At 41.7% G+C, this 24,610-nt stretch overlaps 1 protein-coding gene across 1 annotated transcript in view; it reads left to right on the forward strand.

Moving 5' to 3' along the window:
* LOC115518615 (L-lactate dehydrogenase A chain-like) overlaps positions 1–24,610 on the forward strand; it is an 81,553-nt gene that overhangs the window by 38,792 nt on the left and 18,151 nt on the right. Inside the window, 4 exon segments of the mRNA XM_032593760.1 lie at positions 23,821–23,885; positions 23,887–24,275; positions 24,278–24,381; positions 24,384–24,478. Of these exon segments, the coding sequence (XP_032449651.1) occupies positions 23,821–23,885; positions 23,887–24,275; positions 24,278–24,381; positions 24,384–24,478 (653 nt within the window).

A 24,610-nucleotide genomic window follows, 5' to 3' on the forward strand; every position in this document is an offset into this window, starting at 1 on the left:
TCCAATCTGAGACCTCCCTTCTTGATCTGGCTTTATCTAGGAGAAAACACAGACCGTGAAAAGCAAAGGAGGGACTTCATGTCTTTCAAACTCTTCCCTTTTAGATAGTTCCTCTCAACTGTTTTGGCAAAACAAAAACACCTCAAAACAAACAAATAAACAAACAAAAAACCACGGAAGACAGCGGCAGACAATTTGAGATGATACTCTTTTGGAAAGAGGCCAGACTGGATTATAGTTTAATATTTTGAATTTTGCCCTTTTCCGGGATTTGGTGTTAGATAATACATGATAAAGTTGTTGCATCTTTGCAAAATGGGTTTTAAAGACAGTCACAGGTTTTGAAATCCTTTTGTTAGATTAACTTGATACCTTTTTTTAGGACTCTGCTAGGAAGAAATTGATAAACTGGGATGCTTTCAGTCATTAGACAATAAGAGTTTGGTACCAGAAACTCAGAGGTAAATTCTAGATTTAACATCAGTAGCTCTCCTTCACTTAGGTTTTATAGAATAACTATCTTTCTCTCACCTTACTTTGAGCTTATCCTGTTACCACGGCTGGAACAATTCTGTATTATTTGTGTCATTTATTATGAACTCCCCCCGGAATGTGTTTTGAAAGAAGATGAGGCACAAGGTTAAGATCAAGTGCACAAGAGCATTTTATGATACAAAGGGGGAGGCTTTAAAATGTATTCACCTAATATATTAATCGGTATTGTTTTAATCTGGCAGTAACACAGCGTCTGACATAACCGTGGCTTACAGCATTTACTTTATACATTAAGAAGTCTAGAGAGATGCAGTCCAAGGCTGATGTGGTGCTTAATGATATAATCAAGGATCCAGGCCCTTCCCATCCTTCAGCTCCACCATCCATTATGTGTGGCTTTCATCCTCATGGTCAAAGGCAGTTGCTGCACCTGTCACCCTCAACATATCATGCAAGTATACCAGACAGGAAGAGGAGGGAAAGGATAAAAGGCCAAAAGTAACATGCCAGCTGAGTCTGTTCCCTTGAAAAGCTTTCTTAGAAGCTCTATCACCACCAGCAACCTCTCTTTATGGAGAGTGTCACTGCCTAAAACAGTCACATCACCACCCCCCGCTGCAAACAGCTCGAGGAAGGTGAATATTTTAGCTAGGAACATTGGTCCCTAAGCAAACTCACAGTTCTGTTAGTAACCAAGAAGAGAAGAGCAGATATAAGGCAGGCATTTAAAAGTGTGCGCCATAACAAATGTTTGTAATATAAAATTAACAGAGAAAACAGAAAGCAGACCATCTCTTGTGCATGACCTCAGCTGTACAAACCAATAGGCATGACATGAGAAAAATTACCAAAATCTTGACAGTAACCGTCAATGGGTGGGGGAAATGATCAGTGACATTTATTCCCTTATATGTAGTTTTCTATATTTTCTTTGTTTTATTAAAATAAATGCGGGCGCCTCGGGTCATGGTCCCAGGGTCGTGGGACAGGGCCCTGTGTCGGCATCCACACTGAGAGTGGAGCCTGCTTGAGATTCCTTCTCTCTGCCCCTCTCCCTTGCTTGTGCTCTCTCTAAACAAAAACAAAAACAAAACCCAGAAAACAAAAACAAAAACAAAAACAAAACAAAACAAACAATAAAAACAAAAAAAGACCACCCCAAACTGTCTATTTATAATGAAAAGAATAAACTAGTATTTACAAAATAAAATGTATTTTACATTTATAACGTTTATCTTATTGCTGAACTTCTCCAATGAGCACTCACAGCATCATCTTGCACATGACATAAGAATATTATGAACCATTTTTTAGGGACACCAATAAGTTGCATACTCTTTCTCACCAGTTTTTTGTTTGTTTGTTTTAATGCCCCCCCCCCTTACAAGCTTAAATATGGTGGATTATAGATTACGATATATGACACAGTCAGAAAACCGGCAGGATGGCAAGATTTGGAGCAGCTGAAAGAACACTCAACCAGCAGGCAGAGAGAAAATTCCATTGGTGCACCGCAGCATCTGTGTGATCTTGGGTAATATAATTAACTTGTTTGAGACCCATGGCCTCATCTATAAAATGAGGGCTTGAACTACGTGACCTCTAAAACTCCTTTTTGACCTCAGCATTCTGCTTATTTTAGCTATGTGTCAACTTCTCCCAGAGTTCGTTTTTATGGCCTTCTGAGCTCAGCATTTGTCTTCGTTGTTTACTCTCACACTGAAACTGTCATCTCATGAGTGTCCCTGGCCTGTCTCTCCTATTTTTTTAATGAATATTTCCCTCTTATTTTGTAATTTAGTTTCTTCCTCCAGACCTGGAAATGTGAACAATACTCAAGAATCAGCCTCGTTCTGGGGCTCCTGGGTGGCTCAGTTGGTTGGGCGCCCTACTTCGGCCCAGATCGCGATCTCACAGGTTTTGAGTTTGCACCCCGCGTCGGGCTCTGTGCTGACATCTGAGAGCTGGAGCCTGCTTCGGATTCTGTGTCTCCCTCTCTCTCTGCCCCTTCTCCACTTGTACTCTGTCTCTTTCAAAAATGAATAAACATTAAAAAAATTTTAAAAAGAAAAAAAGGAATCAGCCTTGTTCTTACCTAGCTCTGCTTTGCGGTCCCCCTTAGCAGTTTCATGGGCTCTGATAACTATTGTATGGAGAGTCGCAAATCTATGCCCTTGGCTCTGACACCTCTAGGCTTCAGATTCACATCTCTCCCTGTTTGAGAGCCATAGGTCATTCGGAGAAATGCTGTCACCTGAAACTCAACCTGTCCGAAACCAAACTCATCCCTTTCCCGAGTCAACATGCTTTCCCACCCCTTGATTTTTTGGTTAGTTCTCTGATTGGCACTGTTATTTTCTTAGTTTCTCAGGCTTGAACCTTAAAGGATGTCTTTGGTTCCTTCCTCCAGCTAACCCCCCATATAAAACGAAGGAGAAATTTTTTTGGTTCCGGTTCAAGATGGTGACGTAAGAAGACCCCGCGACTGCCTCCTGCTATGGGCACATCAAACCTACAGCGACATAGGGAACAGAATCCTTCAAAAACACACAAAAAAACCCCTCTAAAAACTAGCTGGGGAATCCTACCCAGCAGGCAAATGAGAAAAGAATCCCATATTGAAATGGGTAGGAGAGGCTGAGATACAAGCTTGCGATGACAAACCCCAGCCCTGGCACGGCCACCCACAATCAGGAAGGGACTCAAAACCCAGAGCTTCCTCCTGAGGAGTGAGGAGTTTGAACCCCACATCAGGACCCCCAACTTTTAAGACCTGCACCTGAGAGATGAGTCCCCACACTATGTAGTTCTGACAACCAGTGGGGCTCATGCCCACAAAACCCACGAGGCTATAATGAACTGAGAAACAGCTCTTAAATAAGGGCTTGTGCACTCAGACTCACCTGCCCCTGGGCCCAGCATAGAGGTGGCCAACTGAGAGGCACCCAGGCTTTATGTGAAAGAGCGTTATTTGCTTATCTTAAAGCACTGGCCTGGGCGGGGGGGGGGGGGGGGGCAGGGATCTACACTGACATGCATCTGGGGGCCTGGACAGAGGCTGGCAGGCACCATTTTTGCATTCTCTTGCCTCCCTCTAGCCGGCAGGTGCCAAATCTGTCCCTGCCCCATTTCAGCTCTCTGGTATCTTCTGGAAAGAAACCTGTACCCTCCTCCGGTGCCACTTTTTGTGTGTGTGTGGCTGCTGCCAGGAGACATTTCTAGACCACCTGGCTCTGGTGGCCAGTGGGGCCAACACCTGTGGGTCCCAAAGAACTGTAACCCATGCAGAAAGAGTTCTTAACTGGCCAACACTCCCAGGTGAATTCCACCTTTGTGTTCTCCCTCTGCTTCACTCCAGGTGACCAATACAGCCCAGGAAGGAGCTCGTACACTCATCTAGCACCCCGGTTTTTGTGACTACTGCCCTCACGACACCTCTGGATCACCTGACTCTGGTGGTCAGCAGGACTTATGCTTGAGTTCCCACAGTACTGTATATATTTGCATATTTTAAGAGCAGCTGTCAGAGGGTCTGGCTTCTAATAAGCTTGAATCTAGGTGCTGACTGAAATCATTGCCTTTGTGACATGAACAGTTCCTGGCACACCCTCAACTACTTACTGGGAGCAACTAAAAATAAAACTGGCTGTTCATGTAGTTCTGAGACACAACCGAGAGCCATAGCAAGGTTGAATTAAAGGTTCATCTCCCGTATGAGGCAATTCTTTCAAGACTGGGAGAGATGGCTATTTTATCTAATGTATAGAAACCAATACTTCAGAGTTGAGGAAAATGAAGAGACAAAGGAATATGCTCCAGATGAAAGAACAAGATAAAACTTCAGAAAGAAGTCCTTAATGAAATAAAGATAAGTGACTTACCTGGTAAAGCATTCAAAATAAGGTCATAAAAATGTTCATCAAATTCAGAAGAGTGGATAAAGTGAGAATGTCAACAAAGGGGTAGATAATATAAGTATCAAAGAGGAATGACAGAGCTGAAGAATATAACTGCACACACACACACACACACACACACACACACACACACACTGGAGGAGTTCAGTATCAGACTAGATGAAGCAGAAGAAAGGAACAGATCAAAGACAGGACAGTGGAAATCACCCAATGAGAGCAGCAAAAAGGCAGAAGAATGAAAAAAAGTGAACGGCTTAAGGGACTTATGGGACATCAAACAGAACAACATGTTCATCACAGGGGTCCTAAAAGGGAAAGGGGGTGGCAAAAAAATTAATTTGAAGAAATAACGGTTTAAAACTTCACTAAGATGGGGAAGGAAACAGATGTCCAGATCCAGAAAGCCTGGAGAGTGCCAAATAAGATGAACTCAAAGAGACGAACACCAAGACGCATTATAATTAAAGTGTCAGAAGTTAAAGAGACAAGGAGAGAAGCTGAAACGCAAGAAAAGAAAAAGAATGTACAAGGGAACCCCCAAAAGATTATCAGTGGACTTTTCAGCAGAAACTTTGCAGGCCAGAAGGGAGTAGCACTATATATTCAAAGTGCTGAAACAAAAACAACTTCCAACTAAGAATAGCCTATCTGGAAAAGTTGTCATTCAGAACTGAAGAACAGATAAAGAGTTCTCCAGACAAGTGAAAGCTAATAGAGTTCATCACCATTAGACGAAGCTTACAATAAGTATTAAAGGAACTTTTTTAAGCTGAAAAGAAATGGCACTAATTAGTAACAGAAAAACATATGAAAATATAAACCTCACTGATAAAGGCAAATATATAGTAAAATTCAGAATAAAAGCTAATGTTGTAAAGGTGGTAAATTAATCATTTATAAAGCTAGTATGAAGGTTAAAGAGAAAAGTAGTAAAAATAACTATAAATACAATAATTCATTAAGGGATATCCAAGATAAAAAAAATGCAAAATGTGACATCAAAAGCATAAAACATGGCAGGGAAACAGCAAAGTGTAGAGTTTTAGGATGTGTTCAAATGTAAGCTGTTAGCAACTTAAATAGACTATTATAAGTTGTTATATGGAAGACTCATGGTAACCACAAAGCAACAAGTAGATAGACAAGATAAAGGAATATAGATATACCACTAAAGGAAGTCATCAAACCACAAAGGAAGAGAGCAAGAGAAGGAGAAAAGGACAGAGAAGAATTACAAAACAATCCAAAAACAATTTAACAAAATGGCAATAAGTACATACCTATCAATAATTATTTTAAATGTAAATGAGCTAAATTCTCTAATCAGAATAAATAATGAATGAATAAAAAACAAGATTCATCCATATGCTGCCTACAAGAGACTCTACTGCAAATGGAAACCAAAAGAAAGCTGGGGTATCTATATTTACATCAAACAAAATAGATTTTTAAAACAAAGACTATAATAAAAGACAAAGGAGGGCATTACATAATAATAAAAGAGTCAATCCAATAAGAAGATATAACATTTGTGAATATTTATGCACCCAACCAAGAAGGAGCTAAATATAAAACAAAATGTTAACAGATCTAAAGGGAGAAATAAACAGCTATACAATAATAGTAGACTTTAAAGCAGGGTACACCCCACTGGTCAACGCATGGATCATCTAGACCGAAAATTAATAAGGAAACATCAGCCTTAAATGACGTGTTAGACAAGATAGACTTAACAGACATATACAAAGCATTCCATTCAAAAGCAACAGAATACACATTCTTCTCAAGTGCACAGGGGCTATTCTACAGGACAGAGCATATGTTGGGCCACAATACAAGTCTCAATAAATTTAAGAAGATTAAAATTGTATCAGGCATCTTTTCTGACCACAATGGTATGAAACCCGAAATGAAGAAAACTGGAAAATTCACAAATATGTGGTGATTAAACAATGTGCTACTATACGACCAGCAGGTAAAAGAGAAATCAAAAAATACTTTGATGCACAGAAATCGGTTGCATTCCTATACACCAACAATGAAGCAACAGGAAGAGAAATCAAGGAATCGATCCCATTTATAATTGCACCAAAAACCGTAAAATACCTAGGAATAAATCTAACTAAAGAGGAGAAATATCTCTACACTGAAAACTATAGAAAGCTTATGAAAGAAATTGAAGAAGACACAAAAAAATGGAAAAATATTCCATGCTCCGGGATAGGAAGAACAAATACTGTTAAAATGTCAATACTACCCAAAGCAATATACATTGAATATATATTCAACACAATCCCTATCAAAGTAACACCAGCATTCTTCACAGAGCTAGAACAAATAATCCTAACATTTGTATGGAACCAGAAAAGACCCAGAATAGCCAAAGCAATCTTGAAAAAAGGAAACCAAAGCTGGAGACATCACAATCCTGGACTTCAAGCTGTATTACAAAGCTGTAATCATCAAGACAGTATGGTCCTGGCAGAAGAACAGACACTCAGATCAATGGAACAGAATAGAGAACCCAGACATGGACCCACATACATATGGCCAACTAATCCTTGACAAAGCAGGAAAGAATATCCAGTGGAATAAAGACAGTATCTTCAGCAAGTGGTGCTGGGAAAACTGGACAGTGACACATAGAAAAATGAACCCGGAACACTTTCTTACACCATACACAAAAATAAACTCAAAATGGATGAAAGACCTAAGACAGGAAGGCATCAAAATCCTCGAGGAGAAAGGAGGCAAAAACCTCTTTGATTTGGCCGCAGCAACTTCTTACTCAACACGTCTCCAGAGGCAAGGGAAACGAAAGCAAAAATGAACTATTGGGACTTCATCAAAATAAAAAGCTTCTGCACAGTGAAGGAAACGATCAGCAAAACCAAAAGGCAACCGATGTTATGGGAGAAGATATTTGCAAATGACATATCAGATAAAGGGTTAGTAGCCAAAATCTATAAAGAACTTGTCAAACTCAACACCCAAAAAAACCAAATAATCCAGTGAAGAAATGGGCAAAAGACATGAATAGACAATTCCCCAAAGAAGACATCCAGATGCCCAACCAACACATGAAAAAATGCTCCACATCACTCATCATCAGGGAAATACAAATCGAAACCACAATGAGATACCACCTTACACCTGTAAGAATGGCTAACATTAACAACTCAGGCAACAACAGATGTTGGCAAGGATGCGGAGAAAGTGGATTTCTTTTGCACTGCTGGTGGTAATGCAAACTGATGCAGGCACCCTAGAAAACAGTATGGGGGTTCTTCAAAAAATGAAAAATAGAACTACCCTTCGATCCAGCAATTGCACTACTAGGCATTTAACCAAGGGATTCAGGTGTGCTGTTTCAAAGGGACACATGCACCCCCATGTTTATAGCAGCACTATTGACAATAGCGAAAGTATGGAAAGAACCCAAATGTCCATCAAAGGATGAATGGATAAAGAAGTTGTGATACATATACACGATGGAGTCTTACTCGGCAATCAAAAAGAATGACATCTTGCCATTTGCAACTATGTGGATGGAACTGGAGGGTATTATGCTAAGTGAAATTAGTCAGAGAAAGACAAATATCATATGACTTCACTCATGTGAGGACTTTAAGAGACAGAACAGATGAACACAAGGGAAAGGAAGCAAAACTAATATAAAAACTGGGAGGGGGACAAAACAGAAGAGACTCATAAAGATGGAGAAGAAACTGAGGGTTATTGGATGGGTTGTGGGAGGGGGGATGGGCTAAATGGGTAAGGGGCATTAAGGAATCTACTCCTGAAACCATTGTTGCACTATATGCTAACTAACTTGGATGCAAATTAAAAAAAGAATAATAATAAACAAAGTAAGATAAATACTTTGAGAGAAACAAAAATGGAAATACTACAATTTGGGGGGGGATGCAGCAAAAGCAGTCATAAGAGGGAAGTTCACAGTGATAAATGCCCACATCAAGAAACATGAAAAATCTCAGATAAACAACCTAACTTCGTAACTCAAGGAACTAGAAAAAGAACAGATAAAGCCCAAAGTTAGTAGCAGGAAGAAAAAAGCAAAGATCAGAGCAGAAATATGAAATAGAGACTAAAGATAATAGAAAAGATCAATGAATCCAAGAGCTGGTTCTTCGAAAAGATAAACAAAACTGATGAACTTTTAGCTAGACTCACCAAGAAAAAAAGAGGAGTCAAATAAAATCAGAAATAAAAAAGGAGACATTACAACTCATACCATAGACATACAAAGGATCATAAGACACTACGATGAAAAATTATATGCCAACAAATTGGATAACCTATGGAGAAATTCCTAGAAACATACAACTGACCAAGACTAGATCATGAAGAAGAAATAGAAAATCTGAACAGATCGATTACTAGCAAGGAGATTGAATGAGTTATCAACATATCAACAAACAAAAGTCCAGGACCAAATGGCTTCATTGGTGAATTTTATCAAACATTCAAAGAAGATTTCATACCAATGCTTTTCAAACTCTTCGAAAAAAAACAGAAGAGGAGGGAATACTCCCAAACTCATTTTATGAGGCCAGCATCACCCTGATACGAAAACCGGAGAAGGACAGCACAAGAAAAGAAAATTATATCCTTGATGAACGTAGATGCAAAAATGGTCCACAAATATTTACAAAATTCAACAATATATTAAAAGGATCCTACACCATGATCAAGTGGGATTATTTCAGAAAAGCAAAGATGGTTCAACATTTGCAAATCAATCAATGTGATGCAATACAGTAACGAAATGATTGATTAAATAATGACACAATTGTCTCAATAGATGCAGAAAAAGGACTTAACAAAATTCACCATCCATTTATGATAAAACTCTCAACAAAGTGGGAATCACGGGAACATATCTCCACATAATAAAGGCTCTACAAGACAAACCTGCTGCTTAAATCAGATCCAACAGTGAAAAGTTGAGTTTTTCCTTTAAGATCAGGAAGGAGAAAAGAATGCCCACTCTTGCCACTTTTATTCGACATAGTATTGGAAGCCCTAATCAGAGGAATTAGGCCACACGAAGAAATAAAAGCCATTCAAATTGGTAAGTAAGAAGTAAAACTGTCACTATTTTCAGACGACATAATATTATATAGAGATAACCCTAAAGACTCCACCAAAAAACCGTTAGAGCTAGTAAACAAATTCAGTAAAGTTGCAGGATACAAAATCAATATACGTTTTCACTCTTATGTGGATCCTGAGAAACTTAACAGAAGACCATGGGGGAGGGGAAGGGGGAAAAAAAGTTACAGAGAGGGAAGGAGGCAAATCATAAGAGACTCTTAAAAACTGAGAATAAACTGAGGGATGATGGGGGGTGGGAGGGAAGGGAGACTGGGTGATGGGCACTGAGGAGGGCACCTGTTAGGATGAGCATTGGGTGTTGTATGGAAACCAATTTGACAATAAATTTCATATTAAAAAACAAACAAAATCAATATATGAATTTCAGTTGCATTTCTGTATATTAATTTATAGACTAATAAGAAAGAGAAATTAAGAAAACAATCCCATTTGCAGCCACATCAAAAAGAATTAAATGCCTAAGCATAAATTTAACCAAGGAGGTGAAAGACTGGCACACTAAAAACTGTATGACATTAATGAAAGAAATCAAAGACACAAGTCAATAGAGATTTCATGTTCATGGACTGGAAGACTTAATATTGTTAAAATGTGCATATGACCCAAAGCAGTCTAGAAATTCAAAACAACCCTATCAAAATTCCAATGGCATTTTTCACAGAACTGGAACAAACAATCCTAAAATTTGTATGGAACCACAAGACCCCAAATAGCCAAAGCAGTTTTGAGAAAAAAAGAACAAAGTTGGAGAACATCATGTTCTCTGATTTCAAACTATATTACAAAGCTATAGTAATCAAAACAGTATAGTATTGCCATAAAAACAGACACATAAATCAATGGTGCAGAACCAAGAATCCAGAAACAAACCAAGACATATAGGGTCTATTAATTTACAACAGAGGAGTCACGAATATACAGTGGGAAAAAGACAATCTCTTTAGTAACCGGTGTTGGGAAAACTGAATAGCTACATGCAAAAGAATGAAACTGGACCATTATCTTACCACCATACACAAAAATTAACTCAAAATGGATTAAAGACTTGGACGTAAGACCTGAAACCATTAAACTCATAGAAGAAAAATAGGTGGTTAGCTCCTTGACATTGGTCTTGATGATAGTTTTTTGAATCTGATACCAAGAGGCATCAGAAAAGGCAACTACAGAAAAAATAACGAAGTGGGACCACATCATACTAGAAAGCTTCTGCACAGCAAAGGAAATCATCAACAAAATAAAAAGAAAATGTGCTGAACATCTGATTAAGTGGTTAATATCCAAAATACGAAAGAAACTCATTCAACTCAATACAAAAAAAATCTGATTAAAAAGTGGACGGAGATTCTGAATAGACATTTTTCCAAAGAAGACATGCAGATGGCCAACAAACACATGAAAAGATGCTCAACATCAAGCATCATCAGGAAAATGCGAATTAAAACCACAACAAGATGTCCCTCGACACTTGTCAGAATGGCTATTATCCAAAAGACACGAAATAACAAGTGTTGGCAAGGATGTGGAGAAAAGGGAGCCCTTGTGGTGGGAATGTATGTTGGTACAGCCACTATGGAAAACAGTATGAAGTTTCCTCAAAAAATTAGAAATAGAACCACCATATAATCCAGCAATTCCACTTCTGAGTATTTATGGAAGGAAAATGGCAACACTAACTCAAAAAGGTATCTGCACTCCCATATTCAGTGCAGCACTGTTTAAAGTAACTAAGACATGGAAACAACCTAACTGTCCATCAGTAAACAAAAGGATGAAGAAAATGTGACGCGCACACACACACACACACACACACACACACACTACTCAACCATAAATAAGAATGAAATCTTGCCATTTGCAACAACACGGATGGACCTTGAGGGCATTATCTAAGTGAAATAAGTCAGAGAAAGACAAACACCATATTATCTCACTTATATGTGGACTTAAAAATAGCAACAACAGAAACCCAAGCTCAAAGATAGGTTGGTAGTTGCCAGAGGTGGGGGCGGAGGGAGGGCCAAATGGGTGAAGGGGGTCAAAAGATATAAACTTCCAGTTATAGAATACGTAAGTTTAGCCGTAGGGCTGTAATGTATAGCATGGCGGCTATGGTTACTACTACTGTATTGCAATTTGAAAATCGCCAAGAGAGTAGATCTTAAAAGTTCTCATCACAAGAAAAAGGATTTTGGAACCATGTATGTCCTGAATGTAACCTGAATGTCCACAACACTTACTGTCATGATCATTTTGCACTATATACCGTATCAAATCGTTATGCTGTACATAGGAAAGTAATATAACGTTACATGCCAATTATACTTCAATAAAAAGGTAATATAGTGAAATGTTAGTCTTTTCATTTAATACTTCCGTAAGAGTCCAAGATCATAAAATTGTCACCCTAGTCTTCTTTCAGCACCTTCTTATTTTACTTTTTAAGCTCACGCCACAGCCCCAACCTGACCTGGAGTTCTTAATATAAACCCTAGGAGCGCGCATAGAATTGCTTACTTAGCACACCCGCTTTGGTTCCCGGCAGGCATCCCACAGCTGCCACGGTTGCATCAGAAATTTTGTGTCCTCCTCCACAGATCTGCTGTTCCCTAGTCTTCTTGGCCTCAGTAGACGGCCCTGTATTTCCCCAGCCGCTCAAACCGAAAACCCGTCCGTGACTGCAGCCCTCTCTTTCTCTCTCCCTTCCAACATCCAATCCATCAGCAAGGTCTGTCAACTCCACCTTCAAACCACCTCCCAAATCCATCCATTGTCCCGGCTGCACCGACACCACGGAAGCCTAAGCCACAAGCACCTTTTTTCCTGGACAGTCTGGTCACCGAGATCGCTGCTTCCGCTCCCTCCACCTCCACACACGCAACTGATTCTCCACCTAGCAGCCACGGAGATTTTTTAAAACAGAACACCAAGTTACATAACTCCCTTGTTTAAAGTTCTACCCTCACTGAAGACGCAAGATCGACAGTCCTTACCATAGACGCCAGGGCTCCACTGTGCCCGTGCCACTAATGCCGTTGGACCCCAGCCCTTGCGCTCCGGCTGGCTCCAGTGTTCTCCACATAGCTGCTTTAGCACCATTTTCTATTCCTTCTTCCTAGACTCGACTTCTCTCAAATCTTCAAATGGCTGGCTGCTTCTTGTGATTCGGGTCCTGGCAAAAATGTCGCCTTTCCCTGAGCCTATAAACAGTCATTTTCTCCCCCTTTCCTGTTTTGTCCCATCACAGCATTTACCTTCGCCCAGTATTTTGTTTATTTGTGTATTGTCAGAGTATAAACCCAATGGACAGATCCCGCCAAGCATGGACCCAGTCGGAGAGCTTTAAATACAGGCCACCATGACAGGACTGGCATCCTGGAAAATTCACTAGGGCCGTAAAGGGAAAGGCAGACCTCGGTGGGCCCGAAGCAAAAGCAGGGGGAGCCTGGGGGAGGCAAGGAGGCCAGTGGTGAGCTTGCAGCTCTCAAGGTCAAGCTCTGTGCCTTACAGCGGAGTCGGCTCAGGTACTCCCCTTCAGAGTCAAATTTAACCTCTTAGAAAAATGCTCAGACAGCACCAACTGCTCAGTTCCTTGGAACTGCGACAGATGGGAAGGTAGCAGTAGGGCTAAGACCCGCCAGGGAGGAAGCCCTATATTTCCTCCGTGTGTGTTTTGTTTTGTTTTGTTTTAAGCCTCAAACTTAGAAGGGAAAAAAACCCTGATGCATATACTCTCTTCTGAATTTCCTGGCTGTCCCTAGCCAGCTCTCAGCAAGACAGGCCAAGTTCTCCTAACCTCTGCGAAGAAGGCCAATAGGCTGACAGCTGGATATCAATATTTACATTCTGTTATCACGTCTGTTGAGGAACCCCAGGCCTAAGTAGCTAAACTGAATTACTCCAGTGTTCTCGCTCTACTGCGGGGCTCTGAAAAAAGTACTCCCTTTTTTTTTGAAAGCACAGTTTTGTTTTTTTTTTTTTTTTTTTTTTTTAAGGCCAATACAATTTTTTTTCCCCCCTGAAAATACCGTAAAGGCTTCTCACCCCAAAAGTTAACCCTTCTCCAGCTCGGTGGGCGCTCAGGATATGTGACATGCAAACTGATTGACACGACTCGTTATAAGCCAACATTAAAACAATCTGCCATGTGCAAGACACCTCTCCAGTGCTTGGGTAAACAAGGAAAACAGACTCTAAGTGACCACTGACATGAGTCAGCTGCAAGCAACAGCAAAGGGAACACGTTTAAAGGGGCTGGGAGGCCTTTCTGGGACTGAGACGTTAAGATGAACCGCCCAGTGAAACTTTCAGAGAGTCGGCTGACCGCTCAGGGTAGGGGCAGCGCTCTAGGGGCATCCCACAAATCGTGGGGAGGTTTGTGGGAGGCATCCAGACACCCACTTCCGTTGGGAAAAACAAAAACAAGCGACGAAACCCTCTAGAACAGGTCTGCTTGGCTGGAAGGTGCGCGTGGTATCAGTCAGCTCGCTTAAACAGTTTCACCTTTCTACGGAGTCGTACTTTCCCTTTATTTTCCTCTTCTTGTCCCATTTCAATCGTTGTGAGACGCGTAGAGGCCGTCCGGAGCCATCCAGATTTATTTTGAGTGTCCTGATCTTCTGTGCTGTAAATGGGTTGGTTTACGGGGGGGGGGGGGGGGGGGGGGGTCAATGCTCAGCGCGTAGCTCTGCTGAAGGATTTCTTTCTTTTGCAAATAATGTAAACATCTCGATGTCTGTTTACAACATGTGAAGATGGAAGAAAACCTCTTTCAGTCTGGCCTTTGAATTTGTGTCTTATTTGCATGCAGTGTCATTTCAAGCACGTTGACCCCACATTCACTCTCCCCGAACCCCACGTTCCAGGTTCCCACAACCACCCACTAAGATCCGAGTGGAACTTGATCAGAGCCTGATTCGCAGGGTGTATGGCAGTTTTCCCTCACACATGGCAGCGACAGTCAACAAGGGGGCACGGATGGCTGTTCATGAACTTATATGAACACCAATGCAGAATTAAGGAAAAGGCTCGTCGTTCCTAACTGTAGATTGGATTTTCCCCCCTCCACCGGCAGCCATGGAATTTGAACAGTTTGATGGGAACTTTTGCCAGGTTCTGAATTTGACAGCAATTAACTGCATTCTGCACCTTAAACCTTGTGTGTTGTGGCCATTTGGGGGGGGGGGCGGGTTACTTTTGTGTTTTGTTTTTGTTTTTTATGGCCCAGCACGGGACCCCTCCGTGTGAGGAATTCCCTATCTTGTGACCGTCATGGGGAAAACGTCTCTAAGAAGTTGTGATCCTTGTCTTCCCAGGCTCCTTTGCAGCCGGGGCAGACGTACGGCCTGAGCGTGACCAACGGAACCACCCTGACGTAAATCAAGTACCAAAAATTCAATGGCAAGGCAGCCCATCCAGCAGTGGGGGACAGCAGCCAGGGCCTGGCAGTATTGGCCGAGGGGCGCCGAGGGCACAGACGGGGTGCTGCATCGCAGGGACACAGGTAGTTCTCCAGCAGCCCGAGCAACCACGCAGGGCTTCCAGCATCATCTCCACACATTTAGACAATCACCCAGGGTCAGTTTCTGTTGCTTGTGATGAGCCAGGGAAACAGAGCACTGTGCACAGGGCAGCGGTCCAAATCTGGCCTCTAGGACGGATGTCTCGGCATAAACACTAGGTGGACCTCAAGGCCCTACCATCGCTCGGGTCTCCGCACCATCACCAGCATTGTGCTCCTGTCTTCAAAGGCACAATTTGGTGCCTTGGATTCTTCTCTCAATTCTTTTTTGGAGGCAGACCAAATCAGAAACAACGCCCATTCAGAGGAGACGATATGAAGTAAAGAAGTGCTCACAGTTAATTTTGATTTCCCGCAAGATGATGACAGCAGATTTACAGGGATCTTTAAGAGACGGCGTCCTGGGGCACCTGGGTGGCTCAGTCGGTTAAGCGTCCAACTTCGGCTCAGGTCACGATCTCGCGCTCCGTGAGTTCGAGCACCGCTCAGAGCCTGGAGCCTGTTTCGGATTCTGTGTCTCCCTCTCTCTCTGACCCTCCCGCGTTCATGCTCTGTCTCTCTCTGTCTCAAAAATAAATAAACGTTAAAAAAAAAAAAAAAAGACGGCTTCCTGATGCACACACGTAGGATTCCGTTTCTCCTGACTCCCTGACCAATGTAACCTTTACACTATCTTACAAATAACATGTGTGTATGTTTATATATAACACATCTGTTATTTATACGATATATATTCATACATATTGTTTTCTGGGTTTTTTAGGGCCAACTCTGCAAGCTCCACCTCTTTTCTCGATAGCTAATTTTAATTATGATAAAGACTTTTTTTTTTTTTTTAAAGCAGTGCTCTAAGCACTATACATTGATTTACAAGTGTAACATTCACAACAAGAAGTTGGAAACAAAGGGGTTAGGCTGCCGTGGTCGCTCACACCCCTAGTAAGTGGGTGAGCCAGGGGCCCAGAAGGATTTAATTATGACTCTCTACCTGCCCGAGACTCATAAATGGATCTTGTACTGCACACATCTGCCTCCTGCCTCCTTTTTAAGTGTGAAGAAGGCCTCTTGTAACCAGGCAGGTACAGATGCTGTCGGTACGAATCACACCTTCACACTGCCTGTAGAGGTGAACAAGCATTTGCTTTGTTGGATTGCAAAAGCTCCCAAGCTTCTCTAGATATGACCTTCATTTTCAATGGTGTTTTACTCGACTTTTCAAAATTATTCCCCGAGTGGGAAATTTATTAAGGGAGCAATTTCACCTTCCAGGAAAACCTCCCAAAAAAGATGTCTCAGAGTGCCTGGGGTGTTTCCCAAGAGCTTAGCCCCATGTCTGGGTAGCTGATGTGCGACTTCTGTCATTCCTCTTTCTTTCTTCATCCACACGTCCTACTCCTGCCCTCTTCCACTGGGAAGTGTGGTATCTGTCAGGCCTGGTGTCACCAGTTGGGCCCAGCAACCCAAGCGTGTCCTCCTTTACCATTTTCTAGATTCTTCCCATGTAAAATATTCCACTGGGAATATTTTTAAATCTAGATGGAAAATGCTAGCTATAGCACCTAGATTGAATTAGATCTGCTATTTGTGTTCTCTAACTTGTGAGTATTGGGAATTGTTCTCTCAGAAGTGAAGTTCGATCCTTTCCGGTCCAGTGGATAAACTCAATCTGCTTTTCAGGTTTCCCTTTTCTCTCTGAATGTCGCTGGATTTTTCTAAGTCAACGTACTTGTCCGGAATCTGTTTTGAGGTTCGTGAATGGACACCGTTCGGTTCACAAAGGCGAGCAGAGTGGACACTTCAACGGTCGTGGACGTCGTGTTTTCCCGTCAGATGCCATGAGCGAGTTCTTTTTTTTTTTTTCTTTTTTGAGCGAGTTCTTTATGTAGCAGGTTGTTCACTCTTTGCCAGACTACACCAAATATTTTTTTCCTAATCTGTTCATTTTGAGCATTTTAACTTTTTTTTTTTAGCACTCACGCCAATTTAAATTATTTGCATGAATCACTGGTGTTTGATACAATTTCTTGCTATCTCCACATCTACCATCCAAATGTAGCCACTGACCTCTCTCGCCTGGGCTACCTCCACAGCTCCTCACCAGGGTCCCTGCTTCCCCTCTTGCCCCTTAAAGTTCATTCTCCACCAGTCAGAAGAAGCCTGTTAGGGAAAAAATGTGGTCATGACACTCTTCCTCAAAAACCTTATGTAAAGGCTTCCCTCCTGTCACCTTCCTCCCCCAATCTTATGAGACCCTAAATGAAGTATCAATGGATTGACTGATCAGTTGAGTCCCTGGCTGCCTTCCTCACGTCAGTTGACCTCCCCAACCTCACCTACTTTGCTGCCTCCCCAGCCCTCATTCCTGCCACACCAGCCTCCTTACTATTGCCCAGCTCACCACACATGCTCCTACCTAAGACTCTTGGCACTCTCGGTCCCCTCTACTTGGGATCTCTTTCCCTAGACACTACCAAGTCTCAACCCCTCGCTTCCTTTAAGTCTCTACTTACGTGTTGACGTCCCTCTTTCTGACTTTGTCCACCTTTCAACTGTTTCCAAGCCCAGGTGTGAGGGAGAGGTAAGGGTGTGTTACCTGCCCCCCCCCCCACTCTAAGGGTATCTTATACCTTATGTTGCACTTGTAAATGGAAGCTTTTCAAAAGTTATGCTTCTTGATTGTATAGGAACCTAACTGGTTTTGATATTCTGGTCTTGCACTCAGGAAGGCTGGTGAGCACTCCTATTGGTTCTAGTAGTTAATCTAGTAGATTCCCTCCAGATGCCTGTGCTTTGAATCAGGGCATCTGGTGCCGGTTTTACTTATATATTTTTTCAAATCCTTCTACTGTTTAGTTCTCTTGTCTAACCGGGTAGGACCTCTACCACAACACTGAATAGCAGCCCTGAGAGCCGGCATCCTTGTTTTATTCCTAACTTTACAGGGCATGCTCTGAAACGTTTCCATTAAACGTGATGCTTGCGGCTGGCTTCTGCTAGAGACCCTTTATCAGAATAGAGAGGCTCCCTTTCATTGCACTTTGCTGAGAAATACTTTCTAGTCATAAATGCATCCTGAAGAATAGTGAAGAAAGTCTTGCCCCACCAGATATTGACGCATTACAAAGTTCGAATAAAGAATGTGGTACTCGCACTGGGATAGACAGAACAATGGCAGACTCATAGTCTAGAAATCGATGCAAAATGCATATAAGAAGTTGGATGGTTTATTCCGGTTCACTTTGTCTCCTTTTGTTCTATGTCCTTTTTACTCTTAAAATTTCATCTTGACTGTTGTTACGGCTTCTGTATCCAGCCACTGGGCCCATGTGTTCTTGCAGCCAACTAAAGGAGCAGTTTTCTTTTGAATTCTGCAACAGGTTATTTTCAGAGATTTCTTGGACTCTTCCAAATGGTGTTCTTCTTTTCCTTTTCTTTCTTTTTCTGGGATAAAGGTTCAAAGCTCAACTCTGCTGCTCAGTAGGTAAGGGTATGTGGTGTTTTTGGTTTTTTTTTTCTAAGTCTCAGTTTCCTCATCTATAAAAAGGACAAGCAGAACGCTTACATCACCAGGTTCTTAGAAGGAATAAATATGCTGCTCTGTATAACATGCCTGGCATAGTAGCTCACGCTGGGCAACACTCCATGCAATTCAGCTTTAATAAATATATCTGGGTTTTTCTTTACTCCTCCTTAGTCAAGGCAAGTCCTAGTTAAACTTGGATAAGCTGTGTACGTTGTCCTTCTCCCGTATGTGATGGCTGAATTCTCTTTCCAGATCTGCAGTGAGAAGGTAGTCTGGGGAGCGCGGCATCCAGCCCAATTTCCAGATCCTGGCGGGCTTTCCCACAGCGCACCCCTGATATTTGGAATGGACACCTTCCACCATGATGCTTGGTTCACGTATCTTCTAGAACCAAAGTTGTACATAAAAAGTTAAAACCCATTCACTATTACAAAGTTATTCTATCCCATCCTATAACATTTTATTCACAGAGAATAGATTCCTAAAATAGAATAGCCACGGAAGTGTAGGCTCATACCTGAAGATTATCAGCTCGTAATGATGGTGATAATGATGGACACTGCTTACTGAGCGCTGCATTTCTTTTTTAAAATTTTGTTTATTTTAGAGAGAGAGAGAGAGAGAGAGTATAAGTGGGGGAGAGGGGCAGAAGGGGAGAGGGAGAGAGAGAGAGAGAGAGAGAGAGAGAGAGAGAGAGAGAATATGAATCCTAAGCAAGCTTCATGCTCAGCATGGAGTCCTACATGGGGCTTGAGCCCACAACCCTGGGATCACGACCTGAGCTGAAATCAAGAATCGGACGCTCAACTGACTGAGCCACCCAGGCACTAGAGCATTGCATTTCAAATGCGACAGAGTCCCTAACTAACTCACAGACATTTGAATCAGCAAGTCCTCAAGCAAAAAGTCACTGAACCTAACCGCAATGTTCCCAGTGGGGATTCACATCCCTCGTGTGTCCCAGCTCTTGCACTGGCTCTTTGAGTCTATTGAGCCACCTGGGAGACTCAACTCCTAGAACTTCAGCCTATCTATTAAGCTTGGCTGTACAATGCCAATGACTAAAGGGATACACTTATCAACAACAACAAAAGAATTAACACCCATCAGAAAGGATTTTGAATGACGCTTGTGGGAAACTGAAGATACCTGCAATGTACAAAACAGATTTTTTAAGCTACTATTACACCTAAAATAGTTTAAAGGCTGTTACAGATCCTCACTAATGACACGTTAAAATAAAATAGGGCAAAGAGTTGAAAGTGAGGTAGACCCCTGCCTAATATTTGACCAGCCTATAAAGAAATATCTTGTTTTCTTTCCACATATTTTTTAAAGAAGAACGCTCAGGGTCAGATAGACCAGGGGGTAAACTCAGCTGCAGTCTTGAGCAGGCACCAACTCCCCGTATGCTGGTGTATCCGCAGCAGGCTAATCTACCATGGGCAAAATGATCTATAAAAAGCCAACCTGGACACAGGATTGACCCCCCCCCCCCGCAATGGGCAGGGTCCAAAGTATGTAGTGGCCCCAGAACTGATCTAGGTTGTGCTGGTATCCAATTCAGTAGGTAGAAAATGGCAACCGAACCATGGTGGTATCATGATTGGTAGTGGTATATCTGGTTAAAAACAAAATCTCAACTATAAAGGACACATAAAAAATGATCACATATTAAGAATAAGCATTTGTTGGGGCGCCTAGGGGGCTCAGTCAGTTAAGTGTCTGACTCTTGATTTTGGCTCAGGTCATGATATCACAGTTTGTGGGTTTGAGCCCTGCATCAGGCTCTGTGTGGACAGTGTGGAGCCTGCTTGGGATCCTCTTTCTTTTCTTCTCTGTGTGCCCCTCCTCCACTCACATACTCTTTCTCTCTCTCTCTCTCTCTCTCAAAATAAATGAACTTAAAAAAAAAAAAGAACAAAATCTCAGCCAGTTCTTGGGGAACATAATGTTTGGGAACAGTGATGCTCAAGGCTAGGCAGAAAAGCACCAGAACGTTGGTCAACTGACTTGAAGTTCATGGAGGACTCAGGTCGTTGTGCAAATAAGAAAACCAAGAAAGAAGCCCCAGTGAGCACAGCAAGATTAGGGGATTTGTGTACACCCAGAGTGCTCACATATAGTCTCTATTGATCCACCCCCCCAAAAAAACAACAAATAATCCAATTAAAAAATGGGCAAAAGACATGAAGAGACATTTCTCCAAAGAAGACACACAGATGGCCAACAGACACATGAAAAGATGCTCAAGATCACTCATCATCAGGGAAGTACAAATCAAAACCACAATGAGATACCACCTTACACTTGTCAGAATGACTAGAATAAAAAAATAATAATAAAAAGTGTTGGCAAGGATGTGGAGAAAAAGGAACCCTCATGCACTATTGGTGGGAATGTATATTGGTGCAGCCATTGTGGAAAACAGTATGCCTCCATACTCAAATTCCTCAAAAAATTAAACATATAAAAAACATATGATCCAGTAATCCCACTACTGGGTGTTTACCTGAAGAAAACAAAACAAAATTTGAAAACATATATGCACCTCTGTCCTATGTTAATCACAGCGTTATTTACAATTGCCAAGATATGGAAGGAACCCAAGTGTCTATTGATAAATGAATGGATAAAGATGTATACACACACACACACACACATATACATACATTGGAATATTAGTCATAAAAAAAGAGTGAGATCTTGCCGTCTGCAACAACATAAATGGACCTAGAGAGTATTATGCTAAGTGAAATAAGTCAGAGAAAGACAAATATTGTATGATTTCACTTATATGTAGAATCTAAAAAAAAGAAGAAGAAGAAGAGACAAAAAGCAGAAACAGAGCCATAAATACAGAGAATAAACTGGTGGTTGCCGGAGGGGAGGGAGGTACAAAATGGGGGAAGGACAGTGAGAGATACAGGCTTCCAGTTACGGAATGAAAAGTCACAGGAAGATACAGCATAGGGAATATAGTCAATAGTATTGCAATGGTGTTGTATGGGTTATACTTGTGGTGAGCATAGCAAAATGTATAAACTTATTGAATCACTATGTTGTACACCTGAAACTAATGTAATATTGTGTGTCAACTATACTTCAGTTTAAGAAGAAAAAAGGAGAAAACAAAAGGGAAAAAAATTTTCCTAAGTCTTTTCCTTCCTCCCTCCCTCCCTCCCTCCCTCCCTTCCTTCCTTCCTTCCTTCCATTTTTTAGGTTCTTTTTCAAAGTCCTTCTATTTGTGAAGTATTTCTCTAAGTTCAGGAAGAAACATACACACACGCACACACACACACACACACACACACGCACGCACAAAGAATTGATTGAGCAAACAATGGCAGATAAGGAGAAACATGAAGTGTTTGAAGAAAAGCCATTGATTAATGTGACTACACGCTAATAAAAATGTTCAGTCTCTATGGAGATAAAATCAGGCCAAATTATGAAAGGCCTGAATTCTTTCAACAAATTTGCTTTTATAGGAGTTATTCCGTGGATAAGAAAGAGCTATCAAAGGCTTTTTAGTAGATAAATGATACAAAATCTGGCTTTAAGGTATGTAAGTTTGGGGACAATGAGTAGGATCTATAGATAATGGGAATTCAGCAGAAAAATGTCAGTTCTCTTCTTTCCTTTACAATGTATTTACCTAGTAAAGAACTTAGCATTCAGTTTAATCTGAATCAATGCTGACTAAGAAGCAGTGTAACCTATGGCACCCCCAACAAACATGAAGAAATAAGTATTTTTTTAAATGTTTATTTATTTTTGAGTGAGAGACAGACACAGCAGGAGCAGGGGAGGGGCAGAGAGAGAGGGAGACACAGAATCTGAAGCAGGCTCCAGGCTCTGAGCTGTCAGCACAGAGCCTGAACTCACAAACCATGAGATCATGACCTGAGCCAAAGTCGGACGCTCACCAACTGAGCCATCCAGGTGCCCCAAGAAATTAAGAATCTAGTTCATCATGGGCCAGTAAGTATGGAACAACAGTGACTCTTGCTAACTTTATGAAATTACTATTGCCCAAATCTCCTTCTTCCGTGGCATACGTATCTAATGTACAGTCTCCTCTAATTATTGGATGTATTTATCCGCTGCATATTTATTAAATAAAAACAAAGATACTCAATATGGTTGCCCTGCATTAATCTTTTTCCTCAACCCAAGCAAACTACAATTAGCAGCCAAAGCAATATTGAAAGGGGTTTAGAAAGAACAATCAAAGATGTGTGAATTATGCGTATAATGGAGTATAATTAAATCCTTTTGCTGAGGGAAATGGAGGTATAAGTTACTCACACTTTTTAGCTGCTCTTACCAAGCTCCCAGTGGAACCCTTAGAGGGAAGCTGCAAAAGGTAGAAATTCTGCTCTGGGCAACTCTGCTCAAGTTCAACTCTGAAGTGGCTCCGACCACTTGCTGTGCATAGTTTCCAGTCCTTGTTTGTGGTATAGCCCTGACACTAAAACTTGATTGTGGCTAATTAGCTTAACCCAATAAATGACTGAGTTGCTTAATAAGACACAACTTAGCAAGGCAGCAAAACAGAAAGTATACCCTGTATATCTATTATCTTGATTTCTCATCTTTCTCTTCAAAATACAACGTATTTTTCCACAAAACCTCCAACTATCCCAAAAATGAATTTTATTTCAGAACTCGCCATTCCCTGTTTACTTGATTCAGGAAGTCACTGTGTTCATTACCTGGCGGGGGGGGACATTTTTCAGCCCACTGTTCATACCAAGAGCTTATGCTGCTTAGAACCTGGCATTTCCCCCCCAGGTATTATCGACCTCTTGGTACAGCTGTAAAAGCAGACAATGTGTTGTTTTCTAGACCCCAAATCCCTTTGTTTATGTATTATGGTGTAGAGGTGTGGAGTCTTGATCGAACACTAGTCCAAGCTTCTTGAAGAGGAATTTGGTTTTGCTCACAGGTCTACAAGCTCGAGCCAAGGTGGGGCAGCATAAATCTCTTATGAAAGGCCTGAATTCTTTCAACAAATTTGCTTTTATAGGAGTTATTCCGTGGATAAGAAAGAGCTATCAAAGGCTGTTTGCATAAAGAACTGAATAAATCTCTCAACTTGCACAGTAGAAATGCAGATATGACAGAGTACCAGAGCCACTGCCACCAAGTCCAGACCCAATGCCACATGCCACCAACACCCACCCACCCAACTTGCACTCTCAATTCCTTTCGATTCTAAGCCCCACGTGGCAACTCTTAAGGAACAGCTGATTCAGAGCCTTCTTAACCTTCTTAAGCAAGACCACCCCTCACCCCACCCTCAGAATTAAGATTACAGTTGTTGGGGTTGGTGCTGTTGGCATGGCCTGGGCCATCACTATCTTAATGAAGGGCTTGGCAGATGAACGTGCTCTTGTTGAGGTCATGGAAGACAAATTGAAGGGAGAGATGATGGATCTCCAGCACAGCAGCCTTTTCCGTAGAACGCCCAAATTTGTCTCTGGCAAAGGCTATAACGGGACTGCAAACTCTAAGCTGGTTATTATCACGGCCGGGGCACGTCAGCAGGAGGGAGAAAACCATCCCAATTTGGCCCAGCGTAACATAAACATCTCTCAATTTATCATCCCTAATACTGTAAAAACCAGCTCAAACTGCAAGTTGCTTGTTTCCAGTCCAGGGGATATCTGGATCTATGTGGCTTTCCCCAAAACCATGTTATTGGAAGTGGCTGCAATCTGGATTCAAACTGGTTCCATTATCTAATGGGAGGAAGGCTGGGAGTCCTCCCGTTAAGCTTCATCACGCGTGGGTCCTTGGGAAGCATGGAGGTTCTAGAGTGCCTACACGGAGTGGAGTAAATGTTGCTGGTGCCTCCCTAAACACTCAGAACTTCCGGTTCTTTCACCCAACATGCCTACTGAGTCATAGGTTAATGTTGGTTTCTACTGGAAGTCACGATGAAAAAGGGATGTGTAAAATAACATATGTATCCGCTGATTGTTAAAAACTTTATCTGGGGGTGCCTGA

The sequence above is a fragment of the Lynx canadensis genome, chromosome B4, assembly GCF_007474595.2.
Source record: "Lynx canadensis isolate LIC74 chromosome B4, mLynCan4.pri.v2, whole genome shotgun sequence".
Taxonomy (NCBI): Eukaryota; Metazoa; Chordata; class Mammalia; order Carnivora; family Felidae; genus Lynx; species Lynx canadensis.